This window comes from Cephus cinctus, unplaced genomic scaffold (assembly GCF_000341935.2).
Source record: "Cephus cinctus unplaced genomic scaffold, Ccin1 Ccin1_scaffold0299, whole genome shotgun sequence".
Classification (NCBI taxonomy): domain Eukaryota; kingdom Metazoa; phylum Arthropoda; class Insecta; order Hymenoptera; family Cephidae; genus Cephus; species Cephus cinctus.
In genome coordinates, this window is record NW_014333002.1 from 570,366 (window position 1) to 590,304 (window position 19,939).

The 19,939-nt window shown below is 34.9% G+C and overlaps 6 protein-coding genes across 18 annotated transcripts; 4 read left to right on the forward strand and 2 right to left on the reverse strand.

Moving 5' to 3' along the window:
- The first annotated feature begins 4,154 nt into the window (after nucleotides 1-4,154).
- On the forward strand, nucleotides 4,155-7,893 carry LOC107266105 (mitochondrial ribosome-associated GTPase 2). 8 transcript variants are annotated; one of them, XM_025083417.1, is made up of 8 exons: nucleotides 4,249-4,501; nucleotides 5,164-5,384; nucleotides 5,455-5,559; nucleotides 5,615-5,731; nucleotides 6,383-6,625; nucleotides 6,695-7,153; nucleotides 7,222-7,593; nucleotides 7,679-7,893. In XM_025083417.1, the coding sequence occupies exons 5-8, from the start codon at nucleotides 6,383-6,385 to the stop codon at nucleotides 7,835-7,837; spliced, it is 1,233 nt and encodes a 410-aa protein (XP_024939185.1). In that variant the 5' UTR covers nucleotides 4,249-4,501; nucleotides 5,164-5,384; nucleotides 5,455-5,559; nucleotides 5,615-5,731; the 3' UTR covers nucleotides 7,838-7,893. The 8 variants fall into 8 exon arrangements, with proteins under 8 accessions (XP_015591748.1, XP_015591742.1, XP_015591744.1 ...); XM_015736256.2 differs by lacking the exon at nucleotides 5,615-5,731 and having other exon boundaries at nucleotides 4,247-4,501; XM_015736258.2 differs by lacking the exon at nucleotides 5,615-5,731 and having other exon boundaries at nucleotides 4,247-4,501; nucleotides 5,313-5,384.
- On the reverse strand, nucleotides 7,633-12,791 carry LOC107266099 (alanine--tRNA ligase, cytoplasmic). 4 transcript variants are annotated; one of them, XM_015736248.2, is made up of 13 exons: nucleotides 12,544-12,791; nucleotides 12,195-12,379; nucleotides 11,930-12,118; nucleotides 11,716-11,861; nucleotides 11,161-11,643; nucleotides 10,973-11,082; nucleotides 10,312-10,910; nucleotides 9,976-10,234; nucleotides 9,648-9,900; nucleotides 9,322-9,586; nucleotides 8,962-9,246; nucleotides 8,691-8,874; nucleotides 7,633-8,569 (listed from the first exon to the last, which is right to left on the reverse strand). In XM_015736248.2, the coding sequence occupies exons 2-13, from the start codon at nucleotides 12,336-12,338 to the stop codon at nucleotides 7,896-7,898; spliced, it is 3,591 nt and encodes a 1,196-aa protein (XP_015591734.1). In that variant the 5' UTR covers nucleotides 12,339-12,379; nucleotides 12,544-12,791; the 3' UTR covers nucleotides 7,633-7,895. The 4 variants fall into 4 exon arrangements, with proteins under 4 accessions (XP_015591734.1, XP_024939178.1, XP_015591737.1 ...); XM_025083410.1 differs by having other exon boundaries at nucleotides 12,507-12,791; XM_015736251.2 differs by having other exon boundaries at nucleotides 12,480-12,791.
- Nucleotides 12,792-13,607: 816 nt separating this feature from the next.
- Nucleotides 13,608-14,663, forward strand: LOC107266107 (probable 28S ribosomal protein S25, mitochondrial). Its single transcript, XM_015736266.2, has 3 exons — nucleotides 13,608-14,085; nucleotides 14,146-14,252; nucleotides 14,332-14,663. Exons 1-3 carry the CDS (start codon nucleotides 13,949-13,951, stop codon nucleotides 14,589-14,591), a joined length of 504 nt encoding a protein of 167 aa, XP_015591752.1. The 5' UTR covers nucleotides 13,608-13,948; the 3' UTR covers nucleotides 14,592-14,663.
- A 58-nt stretch (nucleotides 14,664-14,721) lies between these two features.
- Nucleotides 14,722-16,668, reverse strand: LOC107266106 (probable RNA-binding protein 18). Of its 3 annotated transcripts, none has more exons than XM_015736265.2 (5): nucleotides 16,531-16,668; nucleotides 15,997-16,094; nucleotides 15,550-15,806; nucleotides 15,405-15,481; nucleotides 14,722-15,337 (listed from the first exon to the last, which is right to left on the reverse strand). In XM_015736265.2, the coding sequence occupies exons 2-5, from the start codon at nucleotides 15,998-16,000 to the stop codon at nucleotides 15,118-15,120; spliced, it is 558 nt and encodes a 185-aa protein (XP_015591751.1). In that variant the 5' UTR covers nucleotides 16,001-16,094; nucleotides 16,531-16,668; the 3' UTR covers nucleotides 14,722-15,117. The 3 variants fall into 3 exon arrangements, with proteins under 3 accessions (XP_015591751.1, XP_015591749.1, XP_015591750.1); XM_015736263.2 differs by lacking the exon at nucleotides 16,531-16,668 and adding an exon at nucleotides 16,237-16,400 and having other exon boundaries at nucleotides 15,550-15,763; XM_015736264.2 differs by lacking the exon at nucleotides 16,531-16,668 and adding an exon at nucleotides 16,237-16,390.
- Nucleotides 16,421-19,931, forward strand: LOC107266108 (E3 ubiquitin-protein ligase PPP1R11). The gene is made up of 4 exons (XM_015736267.2): nucleotides 16,421-16,700; nucleotides 18,608-18,716; nucleotides 18,897-19,052; nucleotides 19,125-19,931. The coding sequence occupies exons 1-4, from the start codon at nucleotides 16,614-16,616 to the stop codon at nucleotides 19,148-19,150; spliced, it is 378 nt and encodes a 125-aa protein (XP_015591753.1). The 5' UTR covers nucleotides 16,421-16,613; the 3' UTR covers nucleotides 19,151-19,931.
- Nucleotides 16,715-18,452, forward strand: LOC107266104 (succinate--hydroxymethylglutarate CoA-transferase). Its single transcript, XM_015736255.2, has 2 exons — nucleotides 16,715-18,004; nucleotides 18,135-18,452. The coding sequence occupies exons 1-2, from the start codon at nucleotides 16,937-16,939 to the stop codon at nucleotides 18,363-18,365; spliced, it is 1,299 nt and encodes a 432-aa protein (XP_015591741.1). The 5' UTR covers nucleotides 16,715-16,936; the 3' UTR covers nucleotides 18,366-18,452.
- Nucleotides 19,932-19,939: the final 8 nt, after the last annotated feature.

Sequence of the window (19,939 nt, forward strand, 5' to 3'; positions counted from 1 at the left end):
GTGACTGTACACACGATGCAAACAGACGAGATAAAGCCACTGTCGATTTTGCACAATTTGGACAGTGACGTCACTGAACGCTCTCTGTTCTGATTGGCTGACTTTACGTATGTTGTGTCGTCACGCCGCACCTACAGTTCCACTTTAAGAGGCCATATCCTTAGGAACCGAAACGTTAATAAGTCCCTTCAAACTCAAACTCATGTCGCTTTGAACGTGATCTCATTGGTCCCCGCGCGATCTTGAACACAATACGATCGCAGTTGCTATACCTCGTCTGTTTGTATCCATGGCTGTACAGAATGTTTTTTTGTGGCAGGATGTATTAATTGGCCAATTGATTACAAAGGTATTTGTACGTTCATATACTAGAATGCAACGAACTCGTAGATACATTGTTCGATTCGGCTTTATATAATCTGTCGATACCTACAGCTATATATATTATATATACATAGCTTTGAAGAATTTCCTGGAAGCGCCTTCAGGAAATACACTGATGTTTTACCTTTTAATCCGTTTAAATCTTATCGAATACATTTATCTGATAATGTTTACAGTTAGTATTTTATCACATAAGTTGAATAACAAAAGTTGTTGTGCTGGATCGAAAATTGCGTTTTCGACAATTCTTCAAAACAAGTCTTCCTTATACCTATACATATATATGCATGTACATACTACGTAGTATAAAATAAAATCCTCGGTAGCCGTCTGTCTATCTGTACGTTCGGGCTTGATTTACAGAAGTGCTGGACGCGGCTCTCACTATTTTATATAGCGTTTCTCGAGGAAGTTTTCAGTGTATGAAATTTTAATCTATGATGAAATAAACTTTTGGCGGTAAATTCAAAATTGCTTACGTGCGAAGTCTGGGCGGTTTGCTTTTTTATTTATGTAGGTTCGTTCATAAGTATTGCATGGACTTAAGTTAATCCGTCAATTCGATTTCTATGGTGGTATCACATTCTTCAGTATCTATCTTTCGCTAACTATCACTACACACTATTGTACACTATCTATCTTTCACTATCTATCTTTCGCTAACTATCACTTTGTGTTTTTTGGGTACACACAGTATATATAGGTATGTATACTTGCTATATGAAAAATATTATAAATGATTTTCACCGGAAATTATGAATTTCTGCCTTAATGATAATTATCATAGGTGTGATAAATAATGGTGAGATAACACCGTGTACTAAGTTAATTTCAGAAGGACTTGACTGTTTCGAAGGTGAAAGTGGCAAAAGGTCGATATGCAAAGACCCTGTGTAGGTTTATAGTTTGACCTATACTTAGAATGCTTTAGTGTAGAAATAGGTAGAGATTGTCTGTCAAAATATACATATAAATATATTGATAACTTTATTAAGCGCGTCAATGGATAGTAGCCCATTCATATGATTTTTATGATAGTATCAATTTTTGTTAATAAGTTTGTACTAGAAAGTATATATATATATATATATATATTAACTGATAAATCTTATTCGACATATCGCACATTACCAATCTAACGTAATATTTTCAGAACTCTTATAGGACCTGATTAAGATTCGCATTTCTGCGAGACACCTTAATACATGCTAAAAATTTATATTTATAGTTCAACAACATGTAGCCTACGTAGAATGGAGACACGATAAATTACCTTTTTTAATACAACAAATCTTATATCTGCCTTAGTGTGGATGGATATTTGTCTATGCTGTAATTACAATTATAAAGAGAGACGTTTCCTTGTAAACACGATAAATCGTTTGAAAAACTCCTCGAATTACAGTAAGATTAGAATTACAAAGGGGCTGGTCGTTTTTCAGAGATACTGTCGTTATACGTAGTTTGTTAATAATCTCGGATAACTGACACGGAATTATTTATAGCATGATATCATTCACAAGTAATTTAAGTATTTTCACAGTACAAAAACAACTGATTTCTGTTTTATATCTTGTACGCAGCAACCGCTGCGATTCTGTATGCAGATAAGCGAATTTCCTTGTTGGCTTATCGAATAAAGTAATAGATTAATCATAATTGTTAATATAAAGCATTTAAAATTCAAAATAGAAGTATAGTTTGATTCAAAATGCTTCGTTCAAATTCTTGAATCCTCAAAATAGATCAAATATATATTTAATGCAGAACCGTGCATATGTATACTTTGTAATAAACATTTCATTCAGACACACGTGTACCTTGCTAGAATCTTCATTGTTTTCGATCTGTCAAAAAAAAAAATATCAGACTCGTGGACCGATTATATACATATATGTGTAGAGCGAAAATTCAGAATGGTCTCAAGAGGTTGGAAGCAAAAGCACTCCGTGAATATATTTGCCTGTGAGTATTTATACAGCCCCCCAAATCCTGCTCTAAAATAGTTTCATTCATTCATCTGGTGATATATGTACGTTGTTACGCGTCTTTCCGTAGCCAATGTCCTGCGTCACACAGCAGCTATACTGTTTCTCTCTCTATATACATTATACATATATGTCATACAACATATATGTCCTACACGCGAGAAACGCTGGCTGTAGTTCAATTCTATCTGGAATGGACCTGAGTGTCCTAGACGAAACAGGAATAACCACTTGGCATAAGGTCTTATACGGACTGGCTACTAGGAAAATTAATTTAAATTTAAAATCCATTGACGAAGTGCAAGAGTTGTCATTGGGCATATAGCTCCCAGGTAGACTCCCTCTGGTTTCTGTATAAAATCAATTCATTGATCGTGCAAAAATAAATTGAATTGTTTATTCCCTTTGGATTACTTACAAATAACTATGTGTTTTCTTTTTCCTCTTATATGCGTCCTCCAGGACGTCTGGGAAAGCTCCTGTTTATTTTCATTATTGTCTCGTATCATGGAATTGCTGTGTTGCATCTTTTATTGGATAGATGTTAAAAGCAATTAGTACAGTGAAACTCTTAATAAAGCGTTTCAGTCTGTCTAGTATAATGCATCGTACGCAGGTCAATGTGTCCGTTTGTTATGTCTGGTGTTTCGATCCAGATTATATTTTGATGTAGCATCGCGATAATACCTCAAACTTGTATGGTTCTAAGAACCATTATGGGTGTATTGTATACGTATGCTTCAAATGTATTGAATTGTGACAAGTGGAAGCTCTATAAGTACGTAACCCATGGTGTAATTCTAATCGATGAAGCCTCTAATGCTTGTCACATGCTATCGGCGAATTGAACCATATCGAAAGATTCCAACAGACTTGGCAAAAATAATTTGTGCCCTACTATACTGGGTGCAACTTCAATTAGGAATATTGGTACCAGAGGCTATTTCTGTTTTCCTAAAAATAGATAATTGACCAGGGAGCAGGCATGACCTTTGTTCGTTTACGTCATCGTTTTATCATGATGATCAATCTCATGACGTAGCAACTTCTCGGACAGTCGTAAACTGATTGCTAGAAAATGATAACGGTAATAAAAACTATGTCCGCTACACCTTCATTCTTGGTCTTGTCTGACTTTTAATGTGAGACTGCTGTATTTTAATTTATGTAAAAGCTCATGATATTGGTCTGTGAAATACCTTCTAGTAGGAAATTTCGATTTTCATGTTGGGGTCATTTACCGGCCCGTGTCTAATGCTATTTACTTATCGTGTGACATCGCGGTCTTTGAAAATTTATCTCCGAAATTTTACCCCAGTGTTTCTAGTGATTCGAATTAATAGATAGAAGGATTTACGAAAGTCTCTAGACGAAACATTGGTATGTTCATGTACAAACGTGGAGGGTAAATTTTCAGTGTCTTTCTTATTGATAATGAGTCGTTTCCCCTGTAGAATTAATTAAATGAACAGTGCTTTCACGAATGTCTTTCTTTGTGTCCTCAGACAATGGAATACACTTCTTTTCAGGTAATTACATTCAGTCTAGGTTATTGTGTGAGAATTCTCCATTGATTCTTGGACAGCAAAACGGTAGTTTTCTTATGCTGAATCGATAATGCTATGCATTCGAATGGCATTCAGTCCTATTTTTGTGATTCGTGATATACCCATGATACAAATAGACGAGGTATAGCGATTGGCTGTTCTGGGCATTTGGACAGTGACGCTACCGGACCTTGTCTACTCTGATTGGCTGATTTTCGCACGTGATGTAGTCATGCCGCGATATCAATTGTACTTTCAGGGGCCATCCTCTTACGCACCAAAACGTGAAAGAGTCCCTTAAAAGTTAAAATGATGACGCTAAAATGTGACGTCATTGGACCCTGCGCAATCTGAACCAAAATACGATGGCTAGTGGCTATACCTCATCTGTTTGTATCATGGATATACCTTACTTATACACAATCCGTGACAATAGCATGGTTAAGTCCAATTTGGTCTAGAAACACGAAGAAGTGTAGAAAATAATGTAAAGAAAATGTATTCGATGGACATTCCTTGAACCGATTTTGCGATTGTTCTATATTTTTCTGTGCATCGTTATCTTTATTTCCTCATCTAGAGGTATGTACTTTCTGAATTCATTATTTCTTACAATTCACAAGTTATTGTTATATGAATATAACATGACAAAACATAACATAACCTATAACTTTGTTGTTAATGAATCTCTTCATCATCTCAATTGTGTGATTTAAAAGTATATAATGTATTTGAGTTATTAGGTAATCTTACTTTGGTTTATTTCTATTTATTTGTTTATTCAAAGAAAATTCGATAGGACTGTACATCTATTCATAGGTACACAACTAAGTGCTAATCTACATGATGCGCGCTGTATCAAAACTGTTAATAAAAGAAATCTATATGAGTGGTACACTTATCATAGGATTTGCTCTTTATTGTCGAGACAAAAGAATTTGTATAACTTCTAAGGGTAAACAGGCAAGATAGCTTATATAATGCATTGTAATAGCAATTGTGATATTTTCACTTTCAAATAAGTATAGGAATTTTTTCATTCTCTTCGTAATATTGTATAACTTTTTTATTGCCATGGGATAGTTCTAATGCTTTTATAATCATTTACAGATCAAATAATCTCATATAAAATGTAACAGTACTGGGATATGCACATATTTTATTATAGTTTCATAAATCTATACAGATGGAAAACATAATTTAAAGCATAAATTTTTTATTTTCTTTTTTGTGCTTTGCTTTAGGCTACTGACAGCCGGTTAACAAATACATCAATAGTCAAAAATGAGATTATCAGTTTTTAAAAATCATGATAATCTACTTCTTGTGGGTGAAGGCAATTTTTCCTTTGCTGTGATGTTGGTTGAATATAATTTGAACGTGACTCTTACAGCTACATGTTATGAGCCTATTGTAACATCAGAAATTGGAAAGAAAAACATAGAGTACCTTATGAAGAATGTTGGTCAGTATTATTAAATTATTTTGTAACGGCCTGGTCTTCCTTACAAGGAATTCTATGTTTTTTCTTTTAGGTATTCGAGTATTGTTAGGTGTTGATGCAACCAAACTAAACGAACACCCCATATTGAAAAATGAATATTTTGATAAGATCATATTTAACTTTCCTCATGTTGGAGGTAAAATGCGGATTGATAAAAATCGTGAATTACTCAAACGATTCTTCATTTCTAGTGAGAGATTCTTGAATCAAAATGGGCAGGTTTTAGTTACTCTATGTAATGGCCAAGGTGGTACTCCGGCAGATTCTCCACAACGACGTTGGGATGATTCTTGGCAAATTACTGAAATGTCAGCACATGGCAATTTTATACTTACCAGTGTAGAGCCATTTGATACAATGTTATTTAAAAACTATATAAGTACTGGATATCGGAGCTTAGATAAAAAATTTAATACACAAAGTTCATTGACTCATTATTTTGTAAAGACTGATGCTCCAAACAGTAGAAACATTGCACCCATAATGAAAATAGATATAGTAGATATTGAAAAAGATTGTAATTGGAATGATATTCTTGCTATAGCTAATAAAAAGAATAATATGCAAGAGAAAAAGAGAGATAACAATCGCTCTTCCATATACCCCATTACTTTTAAATTCGACATAACTTTTTCTATTGGATCAGATTTTAATTCTAATAAGTTTTATATGACGTTATATAATGGAGCAGGTTGCATAATAAATGATGTTGAATTCTTAAGATCTTATGAATTTTCTGATAAAAGAGTAACGAGAACGTACACGATAAGCTATAAGTCGGAGATTTTACCATTGTACAGAAAAAGAGTAATAGACATACATCATAATATAATTTTAAAACTTTTAGAGGATAATTTACATGTTTGTGTTACTCGATAGCTAACTCAATATTGTGAATTCACCAGAGAGTTTTATAAATAAATAAAGTTCATAGGCAGTGTTATGTTATTGAATTCCAGATGTACTATTTAAGACAATTGGGTACGTGGTCAGTAATAAGGAATGTTATTCGAAAAGAAGAAATGCTTTTCCACAACACTATGATACCAGTACCTGTATCTCGGCCTGCACGTAATAACAATGACAGAACGTTTCACAATGCACAATGTTTTCATAAACAGCGAGAAACTCCTACACCTCTAAGAAATATTAAACCAAAGTCTGATAAGAATACTGCACAGTTCTTTAGGGATGTGAAACAGGCAAGTGATAACAAGTTCAGTTTTATAAAATCGCCAAAAAAAACCAGCCATCATTTTAATTTGATTCAGGTGAGAACTGTTGGAGGAAAAGGAGGTGATGGTGCCATTTCTTTTCTTCGGCTATGGGTGAATGATCGTGCTGGTCCAGATGGTGGGGATGGTGGCCACGGTGGTCATGTGATTTTTGAAGTATCTTTAGACGTAAGAGATTTCGTGAACGTGAAAACTGTTAATGAAGCTCCTCCTGGAGAAAAGGGCTATTCCAAAGATTGCTGTGGAAAGAATGCAAATCATAACATTATTAAAGTACCACTTGGTACCATAGTACGTTCTGTTGATGGTACCGTATTAGCAGACTTAGATACACCAGGAATGATGTTTATTGCTGCTCGTGGTGGTGCAGGTGGCCACGGAAATGCATTCTTCGCATCGGAAACTCAACAGGCACCTCAGATTTCTGAATATGGTGCCCATGGTGAAGACTGTCAATATCTATTAGAACTGCGAAGCATGGCTCATGTAGGACTGGTAAGGAGCCTTTGGTATCATGTTAATGTTTTCATCTAAGAATATATTATTTATGTGCTTCTCATTAGATCGGTCTACCAAATGCTGGAAAGAGTACTTTGCTTAGGGCAATATCTAGAGCTAGACCTAAGGTTGCTCCTTATCCCTTCACAACTTTGAAACCTCATATCGGTATGGTGCAGTATGATGATTATGAACAAGTAGCAGTTGCTGATTTACCAGGACTTATAGAAGACTCCCATAAGAATAAAGGTCTTGGCATAATGTTTTTAAAGCATGCTGAACGGTGCGCAGCTTTGCTATTTATTCTAGACGCAAGTCAGGATAAACCGTGGAACGATTTAGAAATTTTGAAATATGAGATTAATCAATTTAATCCAAAAATGAATGAGAGACCTATGATTGTTATTGCGAATAAAATGGATCTGCCGGAAGCTGAGGTAAGGACAGAATTTCAGGTTACAATAACTGTCTAACAATTTAAAGAAACCCTAAACAAGACAGACTTTATTATCCTTGTTGTAGGAGAACTTGACGTTGCTGAAGGAAAAGACAAATATTCCCATTATTCCAATATCTGCGAAAAATGGAAGCAACTTGTCGACCTTATTAAAAGAAATTCGAATAATATATGATAATAAACTGAAAGAGACTTCCGGCGATGAGCACCAAGTTTCTTTATAAAATTCAATAGTTATACAGTTAAGTAATAAATTCATGTAATTCCAGATCCTCTTTAAGTTTATGCAGCCTTCTTTGTTTTTTTTTCACATACTTTGAAATCTTTCACTATAGCTTTTACCTCTGGCTGATTTAAAATTGTATAAAACCATCTATTGACATTTTCGAATTTCTTTCTGGTCTCTGGATCAAAAATGTGCTCGTATAATGGCAAAAGAGCAGTAAACATGGAAATATCAGCTAATGTAATTCTTTCCCCAACAAAAAAAGTTTTTGTAAGTAATATGTTATTTAAATGCTTCAAAGACTGAAGTAAATCTTCCTTAGCTACCTTGACGGATCCAGTATTTTTAGATGTGCCTAGTTCAAGACTAGGTAATACCCAACCAAATACAGATGGCAAAATGTGATTATCCGCATAACTTATCCATTGAATTATTTGACTTTGAGTAAAGACATCTTTGCCCTTCAATTTATCATTTGCCAAGTAGAAAGCAATTGCATTGCTATCCCTTAATTCAACATTCTTAATCTCCAAAATTGGTAAATATTCTTTCTTGTTGTTATCATTTTTTACAGTAACAATTTTTCCACTGAATTTAGCTGTTATCTCAGCACGGTAACCTCTCACATTTCCTACTTTGGTATACAAAATCAAATCAGAGGATGGTTTCGAACATGACTGGTCCTTATTTGTCTTGGGTTTACTGCATACAGCAGGTTTTAGACATGTAGCTGAAACATAAAAAATATACATTATAAGTAGTATAAGTATAAACTCTATTTTACACAGTATTTATACAATTATACATATATAAACTTCAAAGGGTTCATTTCATAATGAGTAACTCTATACCTTCTGGTGATATTCCTAATTTCGAATTGGCAAAAGTCTTAGCGACCTCCAGAGCCTGGTCCAAACATGATACGTTTGAACCGGATGCCTGAGCAGATTCAGGTTTTCCACCGCCTTTTCCTTTCATTAGTGGAGCGATTGCTTGGATCCATTCATTAGCTTTCAATCCTTTAGCTACAGCAGTCTGGAAAATTAGAATTTTCACATTAAATGATTTTTCATAATTTACTATTATCTATGCAAGTCTAATACTGATGGAAAAAATTCTTACCTTTGGTACCGCACTTAAAGCAAAAATCTTGTTAGCATCCTGATCCACACTTAAGAACAAGGCACTGGTTTCAGGCGATATAGTCTTAACTTGTTTCAAAGCGGAGTCCAATGCTTTGGTATTACTATAGGCTTCCAGTACTTCCACCAAAATGGGAATTCCAACATTAGCCTGAATAATTTTCTGTACTTTTTCGACTACTAAATTGGCCACAGCAACCTTAGCAGCACGTTCCTTATCGTCCAAAGCTTTTTTAAGGGCTTTCAGGGAATTACGTATTTCATCCTGGATACACAGAAATATAAAATAGTCTTGATGATCATATAAGCATAAAATAAATTTAATAAAAACGGCACACACCTTTTTCCAGTAAGGAATGACAGCGTGCGACACATCTTCAGTGAGTTCTACAATTTTTTTAACATAATCCTTCGAGTTGGCACCACTCTTATCATTGTCAATCAAATTACGAATTTGATTGAGCTGATTTTGTAATAATTGTGTTTTCTTAAGAGCCTTTGTCGCCTCTGGTCCTGTAAGAGCAACTATTCGCCTGATACCTTTAGCAATGGCTTCTTCACTGGCTATTACAAAATCACCAATGTGTCCAGTGTAGTGAAGATGGCTGTAATTAGATAATACAATAAGTCATTACACTAATGATTCAAAGTTAATTATATGCTTACGTTCCGCCACAGAATTCAATACTAGTTTTTGTTCCTGCAGGGCTAAAGGGATCCTTTTCCAACTCTTCCACAGGAACACCAATACTAACTACTCTTACAGGGTCTGGATATGTTTCTTCAAACATGGCACGTAAACCTTGGATAGTTTTGGCTACACTCAAATTACTTTCCTTGGCATAAATCATTTCGTTACGCTTTATTAAGTCATTCGTAAATTCTTCAGATTGCTTGACTTGAAGGGGAGTCATGGCACCTTTGAAAAAGGAGTAAAGATCATACATACTAATGATCTTCTATTGTATCTAGAAATAGGACATTTGAAACTTACCTTTATTCGTGAAATCAAACCGCAGTCTATCAGGAGCCACCAATGAACCCTTCTGATCAGCCTCACCACCAAGTACTTTGCGAAGAGCAAAATTCAGGGCATGAGTACCCGTATGATTACTCATTATAAGTCTTCTGCGTGCCGTATCAATATTTGCATGAACTTTATCTCCGTTCTTCAATTTTCCTTGACCTACTGTTCCTATATGAAGAACATATCCACCTCTGACTTGCACGTTCTTCACACGAATTTCTGTATCCTGTAAAGTGTTTATGTTAGATTGAAGTTTATACCAATTATATTGATTTTAATTAATTAAAATAGTCAAAAATTTACCTCATCACCAACTTTGACCAAGAATCCTTCATCGTAAATCTGTCCGCCTTGTTCCGCGTAGAAGCATGTCTGATCTAATAGAACTCCGACTTCCTCTCCTGAGGACACCTCGTCTACGAATTGCTTGGCGCGACGTAATGCAATTACAGTGCTGGTGCATGGAGTGAATTGATATTCTGCATTTTTATCATTAGATTTTACAGTGTAATTGTATTTGGGCAGATCGTTGGTTGGTTTGATTCCTTTGCTTTGCAATTCCGTAATTGCATGGACATCTAAATTAATTTGATCATCCACACCACCAGCTTTGCCCTGGGATAGGATTTGTGCTTGTTTCTTAGCTTCTTCGTAGGCAGTCATATCTACGGTGAGACCTTTCTCTTCTGTCATAAGTTGTGTCAAATCTACCGGGAAGCCATAGGTGTCGTAAAGACGCCAGGCAACGTCTCCCGGTACAATTTTAGTTTTTTCTAATTTGGCTATAGTTCGATTCAAAAGATTGCGACCACGAGATAGAGTTTTGAGAAATTGATCTTCTTCCTCATTGATAATGTCGATTATGGACTGTGGGTCTTTCCTCACTTCAGGAAATACGTCACCTGTGGAAGAATAAGTACATGTTATATGAATGATGTTAGTTATGTGTTTAGTGGAACATTACCTAGTAGCTCGACGACGACGTTAACTAATGAACTAAAGAATCCTGGTTTTGCGTTGAGTTTCTCTGTAGCGTAGCGTACGGCTCGTCTCAAGATTCTTCTCAGAACATATCTGGGCGATGATGAATCGAATTTAATAATAGTTGTTATGAGGTTCTTCGGTTTGTATATTTTATGTTATGGTACATACCCTCTTCCTGTATTATCTGGAACTCCACCATCGGCTAGAGCAATAGTGATGGTTCTGGCATGATCGGCCAAAACTCTATAGGCCATATCGATGCCATCCTTATCGTCGGCACCTACTCTACCCTGATACGCAGGTGCACCTGTGCCCTTTTGAATTGCTTCAAAGAGTGGGATGAATAAATCCGTATCGTAATTCGCACGTTTGTTTTGTATGACGGAAATTAGGCGTTCTAAACCCAGGCCACAATCAATATGTTTTTTGGGCAAAGGACGTAGTCCACCATCTGTTTCCCTATTGAACTGTATAAACACAAGATTCCAAATCTCAAGAACATCAGGATCATCCATATTGACTAGATGTGCAGCTTCTCTGCCCCCAATACGATCAAAGTGTAATTCGCTGCATGGACCACATGGTCCAGTTTCACCCATCTCCCAAAAATTATCTTTCATACTTCCTGGTAGAACGTGAGATGGCAGTAATCTGTAAATTATAGAAAAGTAATAACCTATTGTAAACAGATAAAAAGTATTGGAAATCAGACAATTGGTTTACCCTAGAGAGAGCCAAATATCTTTGCATTCATTATCTGGCTCTAAGCCAGCTTTTTTGTCTCCTCCGAAGTAAGTTACATACAATTGATTAGCAGGTAATTTAAGAACACTTGTTAACAACTCCCAGGCCCAAGTACATATTTCTTTCTGTAATAAATATAACAACAAAGCAAAATTTGTAGCCCTATATTTAAAAAAGGGAATAATAATGTTACCTTGAAGTAATCTCCAAAGGACCAATTCCCCATCATTTCAAAAAAGGTGTGATGGTACACATCCTTTCCAACATCATCCAAATCATTATGTTTGCCACCAGCTCTAATGCACTTCTGTGTGTTAACTACACGTACCCATTTAGACATATCACTATTAGGATCTACTGTTCCCAGGAAGATTGGTTTGAACTAAAAAAATAGAATATATTAATGTAACAAATTACTGTCATTATTGCATCACATATGTTGAATGAAAATTCATTACCTGATTCATTCCAGCATTAGCAAACAAAAGTGTAGGATCGTCGTGAGGGATTGTAGAGCTTGAATGAACATATTCGTGGCCCTTGCTTTTGAAGAAGTCTATATAAGCTTGACGAATTTCGTTTGCCGTCATAGACGAATTCATTTTGACTGTTCTGGCTGCACCGGTATTCTTCCAGTAGTAGTCTAATGAAAATGAGCAGAGTTAAAAGACACTAATACCATATGGGTTGGTTAAAGTACAGCTGACGTGCACAGTATAAATAAAAATAAGACTTTTACGAACTCAAAACACGTGGAGACAAATACTTGCATCAGTAAAAAAATACAGCTGTAATCGTGATACTCACCTCTGGAAAGTCTTATGAAAATGAACAAATATTTATAGTTTTCGGTACACACCTAATTCCCGAATGATTGAGCTACAGCCACGCGACTGGATTAACTAAACAAAAAATATGAAAGGGAAAGGCAAAAAAAATGGAGCAGACATATATATATATGCCTTTTTAATCGGTGTTAATAAAAAAAAATTCAAAATAGTAGAATAGACCGAGTAATTTACCAATGGGGAACCTGACCTGTAAAGCTCATTATAGGTGTCGTACTAGTCGCTGGTTCTCACACTAGCGGGATATTCAAACAGCACTATCGTCGAAACATATTTTATTTAATAAATAATATAAATATCTAGCGTTTATAAATTGTAGAAAATAGAGAACATCAGGATGGACTTCAAAAATGTGGTTATTCATAAAAATAATAAAATTTTCGACGTTTTATATAAAACTGAAATTCTAATCTTTGTCTTTCGGAGTCGTCAGCTATAGAGTACTTACTAAGAGTACTTATAAGTACTCGTAGAGTTTGTCGTCAGTCAAAGAAGCATTTAACTGATGTAATTGAAGCTTTGTGATTGAAATAATCATAGCCTCATGTTAACAACCAAAGCAAAATATTTATGAATTCACATACGATTTTAAAGTTAATTATAAATAAAAGTTTAATTCGTGAAAACAATGAATTTAGTATAGTTCAAGGCTTATAAAACTTACTTTCGATAAACCGTCGAAACATCGTATATTTACCTGTCAAGATCTTGTTTTTTCCGTTCAACGAAGCACCACGCTTTCGAACTTCATTTTTTAATTAGAATACTGTCCAAGATTTGTATCCAATCGACATTTCTATTATTTATATTAAATAAAATGCATGGCTGAATACTTACATAGTATAAACAATTGAAAATTCCCGCCACTATAATTAGCGACTAGTACGACACCTACGCCAAGCTTTCCAGTCAGGTTCCCCATTGGAACGTTTCGTGCATGGTAGAATGAGATAAGGTATGTTCAGGCCATGGACACATTTTCGACCACTTCAGAGCAGCCACAAGATTCCGCCATTTTTCAGTGTTCTATGTTTATATCGTGATATGTGTTCATCGTATGTGAAGTGTGTAAAATTAACTTTAATTAGAAATAATATTTATTACGACAGTTTTCAACAGTTAGAACTCTGCGCCTTGTTTCAAATTACGCGGCAACAATGGCGGAATCTTCCGGCAGCAACTTATTGGTCCTCTGCGACGTAGATGCGTCAGAACATTCCTTGTCTCATTCTATCATGGTTTCGTATAGTCTGTGAGAACAGAATACTGACTATAGCGACTAGATATTTCGTTAAAAGCGTAAGAAACATTGTTTCTGTGTTTCTTTTACTCAGTACAAGTTTTTGACGAAAACCAGAAAGAAAATGCCTTTCATGATTGGTAGGAATCCTGCGAGAAGAACCTTGGAATATTTAAAATCTGGAAGATTATTTTTAAAGGATTCAATACAGATATTTTCAATCAACTATAACATTTTTGGAGACCATCATCAGGGTGCCAAGTAAGGTTACGGTTTTTATACATGCAGAGTTAAAATATCAAATATTTCGTTTTATTTTAGGAGTTTCGTATACTGGTACCTACCACAAGTACAGTATAATAATCCAAACGTACAAGTTATCACTTTTAAGAATTTAACACCAACTCCATTTGTAAGATGCTTTTATGGTAAGGTTTAGAATTTTAGTGTAAACTGTTATTTCTTAATGAAATGTATGGTCTGATGGTATTTTACTTCTTGTTACAGATAATGGCAAAGAAATGTTGATAGATATTGACAGTAAAACAAAAGAAGAAATTTTGGAACATCTTATCCATGTTGTTGGTAAATCAAAGGAACTTTTGGCTAAAGAAAAAATTGATTTTGAAAAAAAAGATAATCCTGCAAATTTTGGAGTGGATTGTGAACGGAATTGCATATGTATAATTCCAGGACAACTCCCTTGTCCTGGAACAGTTCCATTGCCAAATCATATGCGTGGGAAATATAAATTTGCTAAGGATTAAGACATTTTATTGTAATATTGCATATATGTAATTTGTAAATAAATATAGTAAAAATATATTTTCAGAAGTGAATATACATTTGTAAAGGATTTTCCCAATACTCTATTGGAATTCAGTATAGACACATTTATAATAAAAAAGATTTTAATACAACATTGTATCAAAATACACGTACGTCAATGTACATAGAATACATAGCATTAATAGTTAACTAAAATACTTGTATCTTCGGTGTACTCTATTTCTCTGCACTTTAATAGGAATCATTGAATTTCTTTCACTGAGAAATTAAAGAGTAATCGTGCACACGAGTGAGTCTCTAATATTAGCGAAAATAAATAAAATCGTGTAACGATGATACATGGATTTACAATATGGTTACCTCGATAAATAAAAACGGTAGTTACAAATAAAATAGTGAGTAGCAGGACAAGAATAATTAACGAGGGTAATGATACCTTGTGATCTGTCATGGCTCTTTGAAACTGTTGCAATGGCAAGTATAAATATTGTATAACTTAATAAGTTATCTTCGCGGTTTGGACCGAGTATATGGCTTATTGTTTTGAAAACGACCTCCACGGTTATGATGGTATCGTGTAGAGGTGGACGGTTTCTGGATTTCTGGTCTCTGGTACTGTTGTATTATTGGTGTTCCATCTAATGGTTTATTCAGTTCAAATTCCTCTTCCGATTCATTCATAAGTTTCAATTTGGCTTCGATGGCTTGTATCGCCGTTTCTCGACTATTGGAAATAGAACAGTTTTGCTAAAATGATCACACAAAAAGTGTCTGAAAGTTTTGATACATACCTAATCTTTTTGTCTTCCTTTTTTGCACCTGCTAAGGCAGGGATATCTATTTTTGGTTTTGGTTTATCCATTTCACTCTGAAATTGCAGAGTATACAAGTTACTTGCATTTATCATTTATCAATCATTAGATCTTTATAAACTACCTCATTCACACTATGAGCCCATCTGACTACAATATTCTTCGCTCCAACTTTTAGGTTGTGTAGAGTGTCCTTAGCTTTCTCAGCATCCTCTGAATTTTTGTAGGTAACGAATGCATAGCCTCTGGGCTGACCGGCCTGCGGGCCTGACCGATGGAATAATAGATCGAACTTCTCGATTGTTCCATGTTTTTGAACAAGTTTCAGGAGTTGGTACCGGTTGACAGACAAACAGTTAATTTTTCCAGGATGAGTTAAGACTGTTTTATAAATATATCAAAGATATTCATAGAAACTCACTCGCATCCAAATAATATTATTTCAGTACAATAGCCAACTTTTAATGAGTACCATTGATATTTAATATCCTTTATCAATTATATTACACACCTTTAAATTATGAGAATGCTATTTTTTAATAACGTATTAACAGCTTATGTAAATACTTACTCATTAATTCTTAAATCAAGATTTCCAACCCATAGTCTTCTATCTTCTAGTTGGTTGGACCGTACTGGCTCCAAGGGTAGTGGAATTTTTGCATCTGACTATAACAACACATAAACAAAACACTGAGTTAATTATTACGATTTTAGGTTATTTACGTTAATAATATCACTAATTACACTGCTATACAGGTGATTTTTGGGAGTGAACGAATCGTTATTCTCCTATAATTATTTAACTCACCTCCATGTCCGCCATATGATTGTAATTAAATTGCCCTTTATTAAATTATCTTAAGGAAGCCCCAACATCAAAATCGATCTCTTTGTTAAATTTATTCGCGAAATTGTGCAGAAAATTGCTAATATTTACACGTTTCCTACGAGCGCTACAGCTGCACTACGGTAGCTTAGTCATCATTCTACGGTAACGGAGATCTATAGATCGTCACTGGGTTGCCGGGTCATATACATAATTTTTGAGTTATCCAGAGTTATCTGAATCCTTTTCTTCGGGGACGATGCCATTTCAATTTACCTAGTATTTTATTAAAACTGTGCACTGGTTCTTCTACAAGTGTTGATAGTTTGTGAACTTTAGTGGATCTTTGTGAAAAACTCATGGAGACATCCGTGATGGCTGCTCAATCCTCTTCCCAAACTCAAACGGAGACTGTCCTGGAAGGGGACGTCATCGATGGAACTCAGGTATTTGAATCCTATGTTAATAAGCATACTACGTCACATTTACAGGCTGTTAAAATGTCAGATAGCATTTTACCTCTATTATAATCTATCATTATCTATAAATTATTATGTGAATTTTAAAGTAATGTTATCATATAGCTTTTAAAGTAGTGTTATCATATGGAATAGCTACTTGTTTCATGTAACTGGTTTATTACATCAAGATTATAGGACTGGTTTGTATAGAATTTGGGAAGATGTATAAAAGATATATTACATACAGAAGACCAAGTGTGTCAAAGAAACGATATCAAATTGATTTTCTTAAACTGTTTGAAAGATATTGCTCCGATATACCAGAGAGCAAGTCTCCCTTATCTGGGATTCGAGTATTGGATCTCACAAGGATTATAGCTGGTCCTTATTGTACTATGATACTTGGAGATCTGGGTGCAGAGATCTTAAAAATTGAACGACCAAATATTGGGGATGAGTCTAGAAAATGGGGGCCACCATTTTTTGAAGGTACCAAAGAATCTACGTACTTCATGTGTGTTAATCGTAATAAAAAGAGCATCTGTGTGGATTTGAAGAAAGGAAAAGAAATTATCTATGAGTTAGCAAAGAAGTCAGATGTACTTGTTGAAAACTATGTTCCTGGGAAATTGGCAGAGATGGGTCTTGGTTACAAGGATATCAGTAAAGTAGCTCCACACTTAATATACTGTTCATTGACGGGTTTTGGATCTGAAGGACCATATGCAAGTCGTCCAGGATATGATGTTATTGCAGCATCTATGGGAGGACTAATGCATATAACGGGGCCTAAAGATGGAGATCCTTGCAAAGTTGGAGTTGCAATGACAGATTTGGCAACAGGTTTATACGCACATGGAGCTATCATAGCAGCATTGCTTCAAAGATTGAAAACTCAAAAGGGACAATGGATTGAATGTAACTTAATGTCTACTCAAGTAGCGAGTTTAATAAATATAGGATCAAATTATTTAAATGCTGGAAAGGAAGCGACAAGGTGGGGTTCTGCACATGAGAGCATTGTTCCTTATGAAGCCTTTCAAACAAAAGATGGATATCTAACAGTAGGTACTGGAAGCGATGTGCAATTTTTAGCACTTCTAAAGAAACTAGGATTATCGGAATTAGAAACTAATGAAAAGTTCAAGAACAATACAGAGAGAGTAAAGAATAGAGAAGAATTATTAACAATACTCCGTAGGGAATTCCTCAAGAAATCTAATAAAGAATGGTTGACAATATTGGAAGGTTCCCCGTTCCCTTATGGTCAAGTTAATACCATAGGGCAGGTAAGTTGATCAGTATATCGTGAAGGTCGTGATCTGTTATCGACCTTTCATTTTGATATTTAGAAGAATGAAGTAACTACTTAGCACATTTGGATTGCGATCTTATCAAGCGACTAATCGAATTCTCTAGGTTTTTGATGATCCTCACATAAAGCACATTGAGCTGATCAAAGAGATGGATCATCCAGTGGTTGGAAAGGTTAAAGTCGTTGGACCAGCAGTAACCTATAGCTACGCCGAAAATCGTGTGAGATTACCTCCACCAATGTTAGGGCAACACACTACAGAAGTGCTGAAAACCCTCCTGAATTATTCAGAAGAAACCCTAAAAGCTTTGCAGGCTGACAAAGTCGTACAATAATGAGGAATCATTGCTTACTATAGACTTTTCACAATGTATAATATAATCAACAATTGTATGATTAATAAATGTTTTTGTCTAAATACATAGATGTCTTTTGTAGTATGCCCCTTATCAGTATTTGGTACATACCAATAGTATAATTAAACCATTGTCAAGATCCTTATGATAACTATCGTATCGCCATAATCATATTATACAATATCACTGATATGATACATTATCTGTTTTTTATTTTTTAGGATGTACCTACCGTACGACTACGTTTACGAAAACCAAAATCGAGTAAAAAAGTTCAATGGACTCAGGGTACGGTAGACAATGAGCATATGAATAAAAAGAAGTCCAAATGTGAGACTCCCATCTTTATATCTTTTATAATTATTATATCTAATGCGAAGTATAGTCAGGCCATAATATCAGTTCTACTTTGAGGGGCCATCTCTTTACAAACAGAAGCGTCAATAAGTCCCCTCACATTAGAACTGATTTCGCGGCCCGTCTACATATGCTAATCTCTCTGTGTGTCAGGCTGTTGCATTTATGAGAAGCCAAAGAGCTTTGGAGAGAGCAGTTCAGAAGATAGCGACGACGAGTGTGAACATTGTCATGGAAGTAAGGACATCCATAAGAAACCTTCGCCTAATAGTGATGAACCGTCCCAAGATGAAATTGCACCTCAACCAGGTAAAAATTAAAAAAAGCGATATCAAATAATAAAACTATTATCATAACCAGTGTTTCTTATGTCTCTTTCAGAACCGGTAGTCACGGATTCAACATAAGTCGCTCGCTTTTCTTTTTCTTGTACGGTTATTCAAAAAGGAAATGTTAACGTAAGCTATTGCAAAACTTCCTCTAACTATACAATAAATAACGCCCGTGTCCTAATAGTTATCGATGAAAATTTTAAGCAGATATACTCCAAACGTGTGTATATTTATATTTATTTATGATCCATGTACGTTTTGAGTTATGCTAATACAGTAAACTTGTATGGGTTATATGTATAATCTGTACGACGTTATTTTCAATATTAATTTTCTGCATTTTCATCCATGAATATTATACACTTCGACGTATGATACTTAATCGTTTTATGATAAAAAAAATATATCATAAGAAATAATTATTCAAATACTAATTATTAGAACGTCACTGGACCATCGTCAATGATGAATCCCACGTTATAGGCTGTTATGAATTTATTCCTGTAACTTGTAAGGTAGCACTTCACTAATTAGAATGGTCCGTTAAATATGGAGGCTGCATGTTATCTTAAGATATATAAAGTATATAAAAAAATTTACTGTTAATTTTGACTATTCGAGCCTTGTGGTGGCTCGAATGAAAGTGGGAATATTTATGAGTCGTTCTTCTATTGGAATAAATATTTTTATAGATATTAATCAAAATAATGAGGGTCTCTTTGCAAAAGATTCCACTCGCGAAAAGATTTTGTTGCCATTGCTGTAACGATACTATGGAAAATGTTTTAATAGTCATCATATCACGGTTGTAATTGTACATTCATTACAATAAAATGACGTATGTTTCTCTATTTTATACAACGT

Bases quoted from the DNA above. Each gene is read 5' to 3' on its own strand.
- LOC107266105 (XM_015736256.2), top strand. From the start codon at position 5,515: ATGAATATTTTGATAAGATCATATTTAACTTTCCTCATGTTGGAG. The intron at 5,560-6,382 runs GTAAAATGCGGA...ATTGAATTCCAG, and splicing joins TAACTTTCCTCATGTTGGAG to ATGTACTATTTAAGACAATT. The intron at 7,154-7,221 runs GTAAGGAGCCTT...GCTTCTCATTAG, and splicing joins GCATGGCTCATGTAGGACTG to ATCGGTCTACCAAATGCTGG.
- LOC107266108 (XM_015736267.2), top strand. From the start codon at position 16,614: ATGGAGACATCCGTGATGGCTGCTCAATCCTCTTCCCAAACTCAAACG. The intron at 18,717-18,896 runs GTGAGACTCCCA...TCTGTGTGTCAG, and splicing joins GAATAAAAAGAAGTCCAAAT to GCTGTTGCATTTATGAGAAG. The intron at 19,053-19,124 runs GTAAAAATTAAA...TGTCTCTTTCAG, and splicing joins TGAAATTGCACCTCAACCAG to AACCGGTAGTCACGGATTCA.
- LOC107266099 (XM_015736248.2), bottom strand. From the start codon at position 12,338: ATGAATTCGTCTATGACGGCAAACGAAATTCGTCAAGCTTATATAGAC. The intron at 12,119-12,194 runs GTAATGAATTTT...CTATTTTTTTAG, and splicing joins CTAATGCTGGAATGAATCAG to TTCAAACCAATCTTCCTGGG. The intron at 10,911-10,972 runs GTAATGTTCCAC...ATTCTTCCACAG, and splicing joins CGTCGTCGTCGAGCTACTAG to GTGACGTATTTCCTGAAGTG.
- LOC107266107 (XM_015736266.2), top strand. From the start codon at position 13,949: ATGCCTTTCATGATTGGTAGGAATCCTGCGAGAAGAACCTTGGAATAT. The intron at 14,086-14,145 runs GTAAGGTTACGG...GTTTTATTTTAG, and splicing joins GACCATCATCAGGGTGCCAA to GAGTTTCGTATACTGGTACC. The intron at 14,253-14,331 runs GTAAGGTTTAGA...TTCTTGTTACAG, and splicing joins ATTTGTAAGATGCTTTTATG to ATAATGGCAAAGAAATGTTG.
- LOC107266106 (XM_015736263.2), bottom strand. The intron at 15,764-15,996 runs GTAAGTATTTAC...GTCTGTCAACCG, and splicing joins CTTGATTTAAGAATTAATGA to GTACCAACTCCTGAAACTTG. The intron at 15,482-15,549 runs GTAGTTTATAAA...CTGCAATTTCAG, and splicing joins GGGCTCATAGTGTGAATGAG to AGTGAAATGGATAAACCAAA.
- LOC107266104 (XM_015736255.2), top strand. From the start codon at position 16,937: ATGTATAAAAGATATATTACATACAGAAGACCAAGTGTGTCAAAGAAA. The intron at 18,005-18,134 runs GTAAGTTGATCA...CGAATTCTCTAG, and splicing joins AAGTTAATACCATAGGGCAG to GTTTTTGATGATCCTCACAT.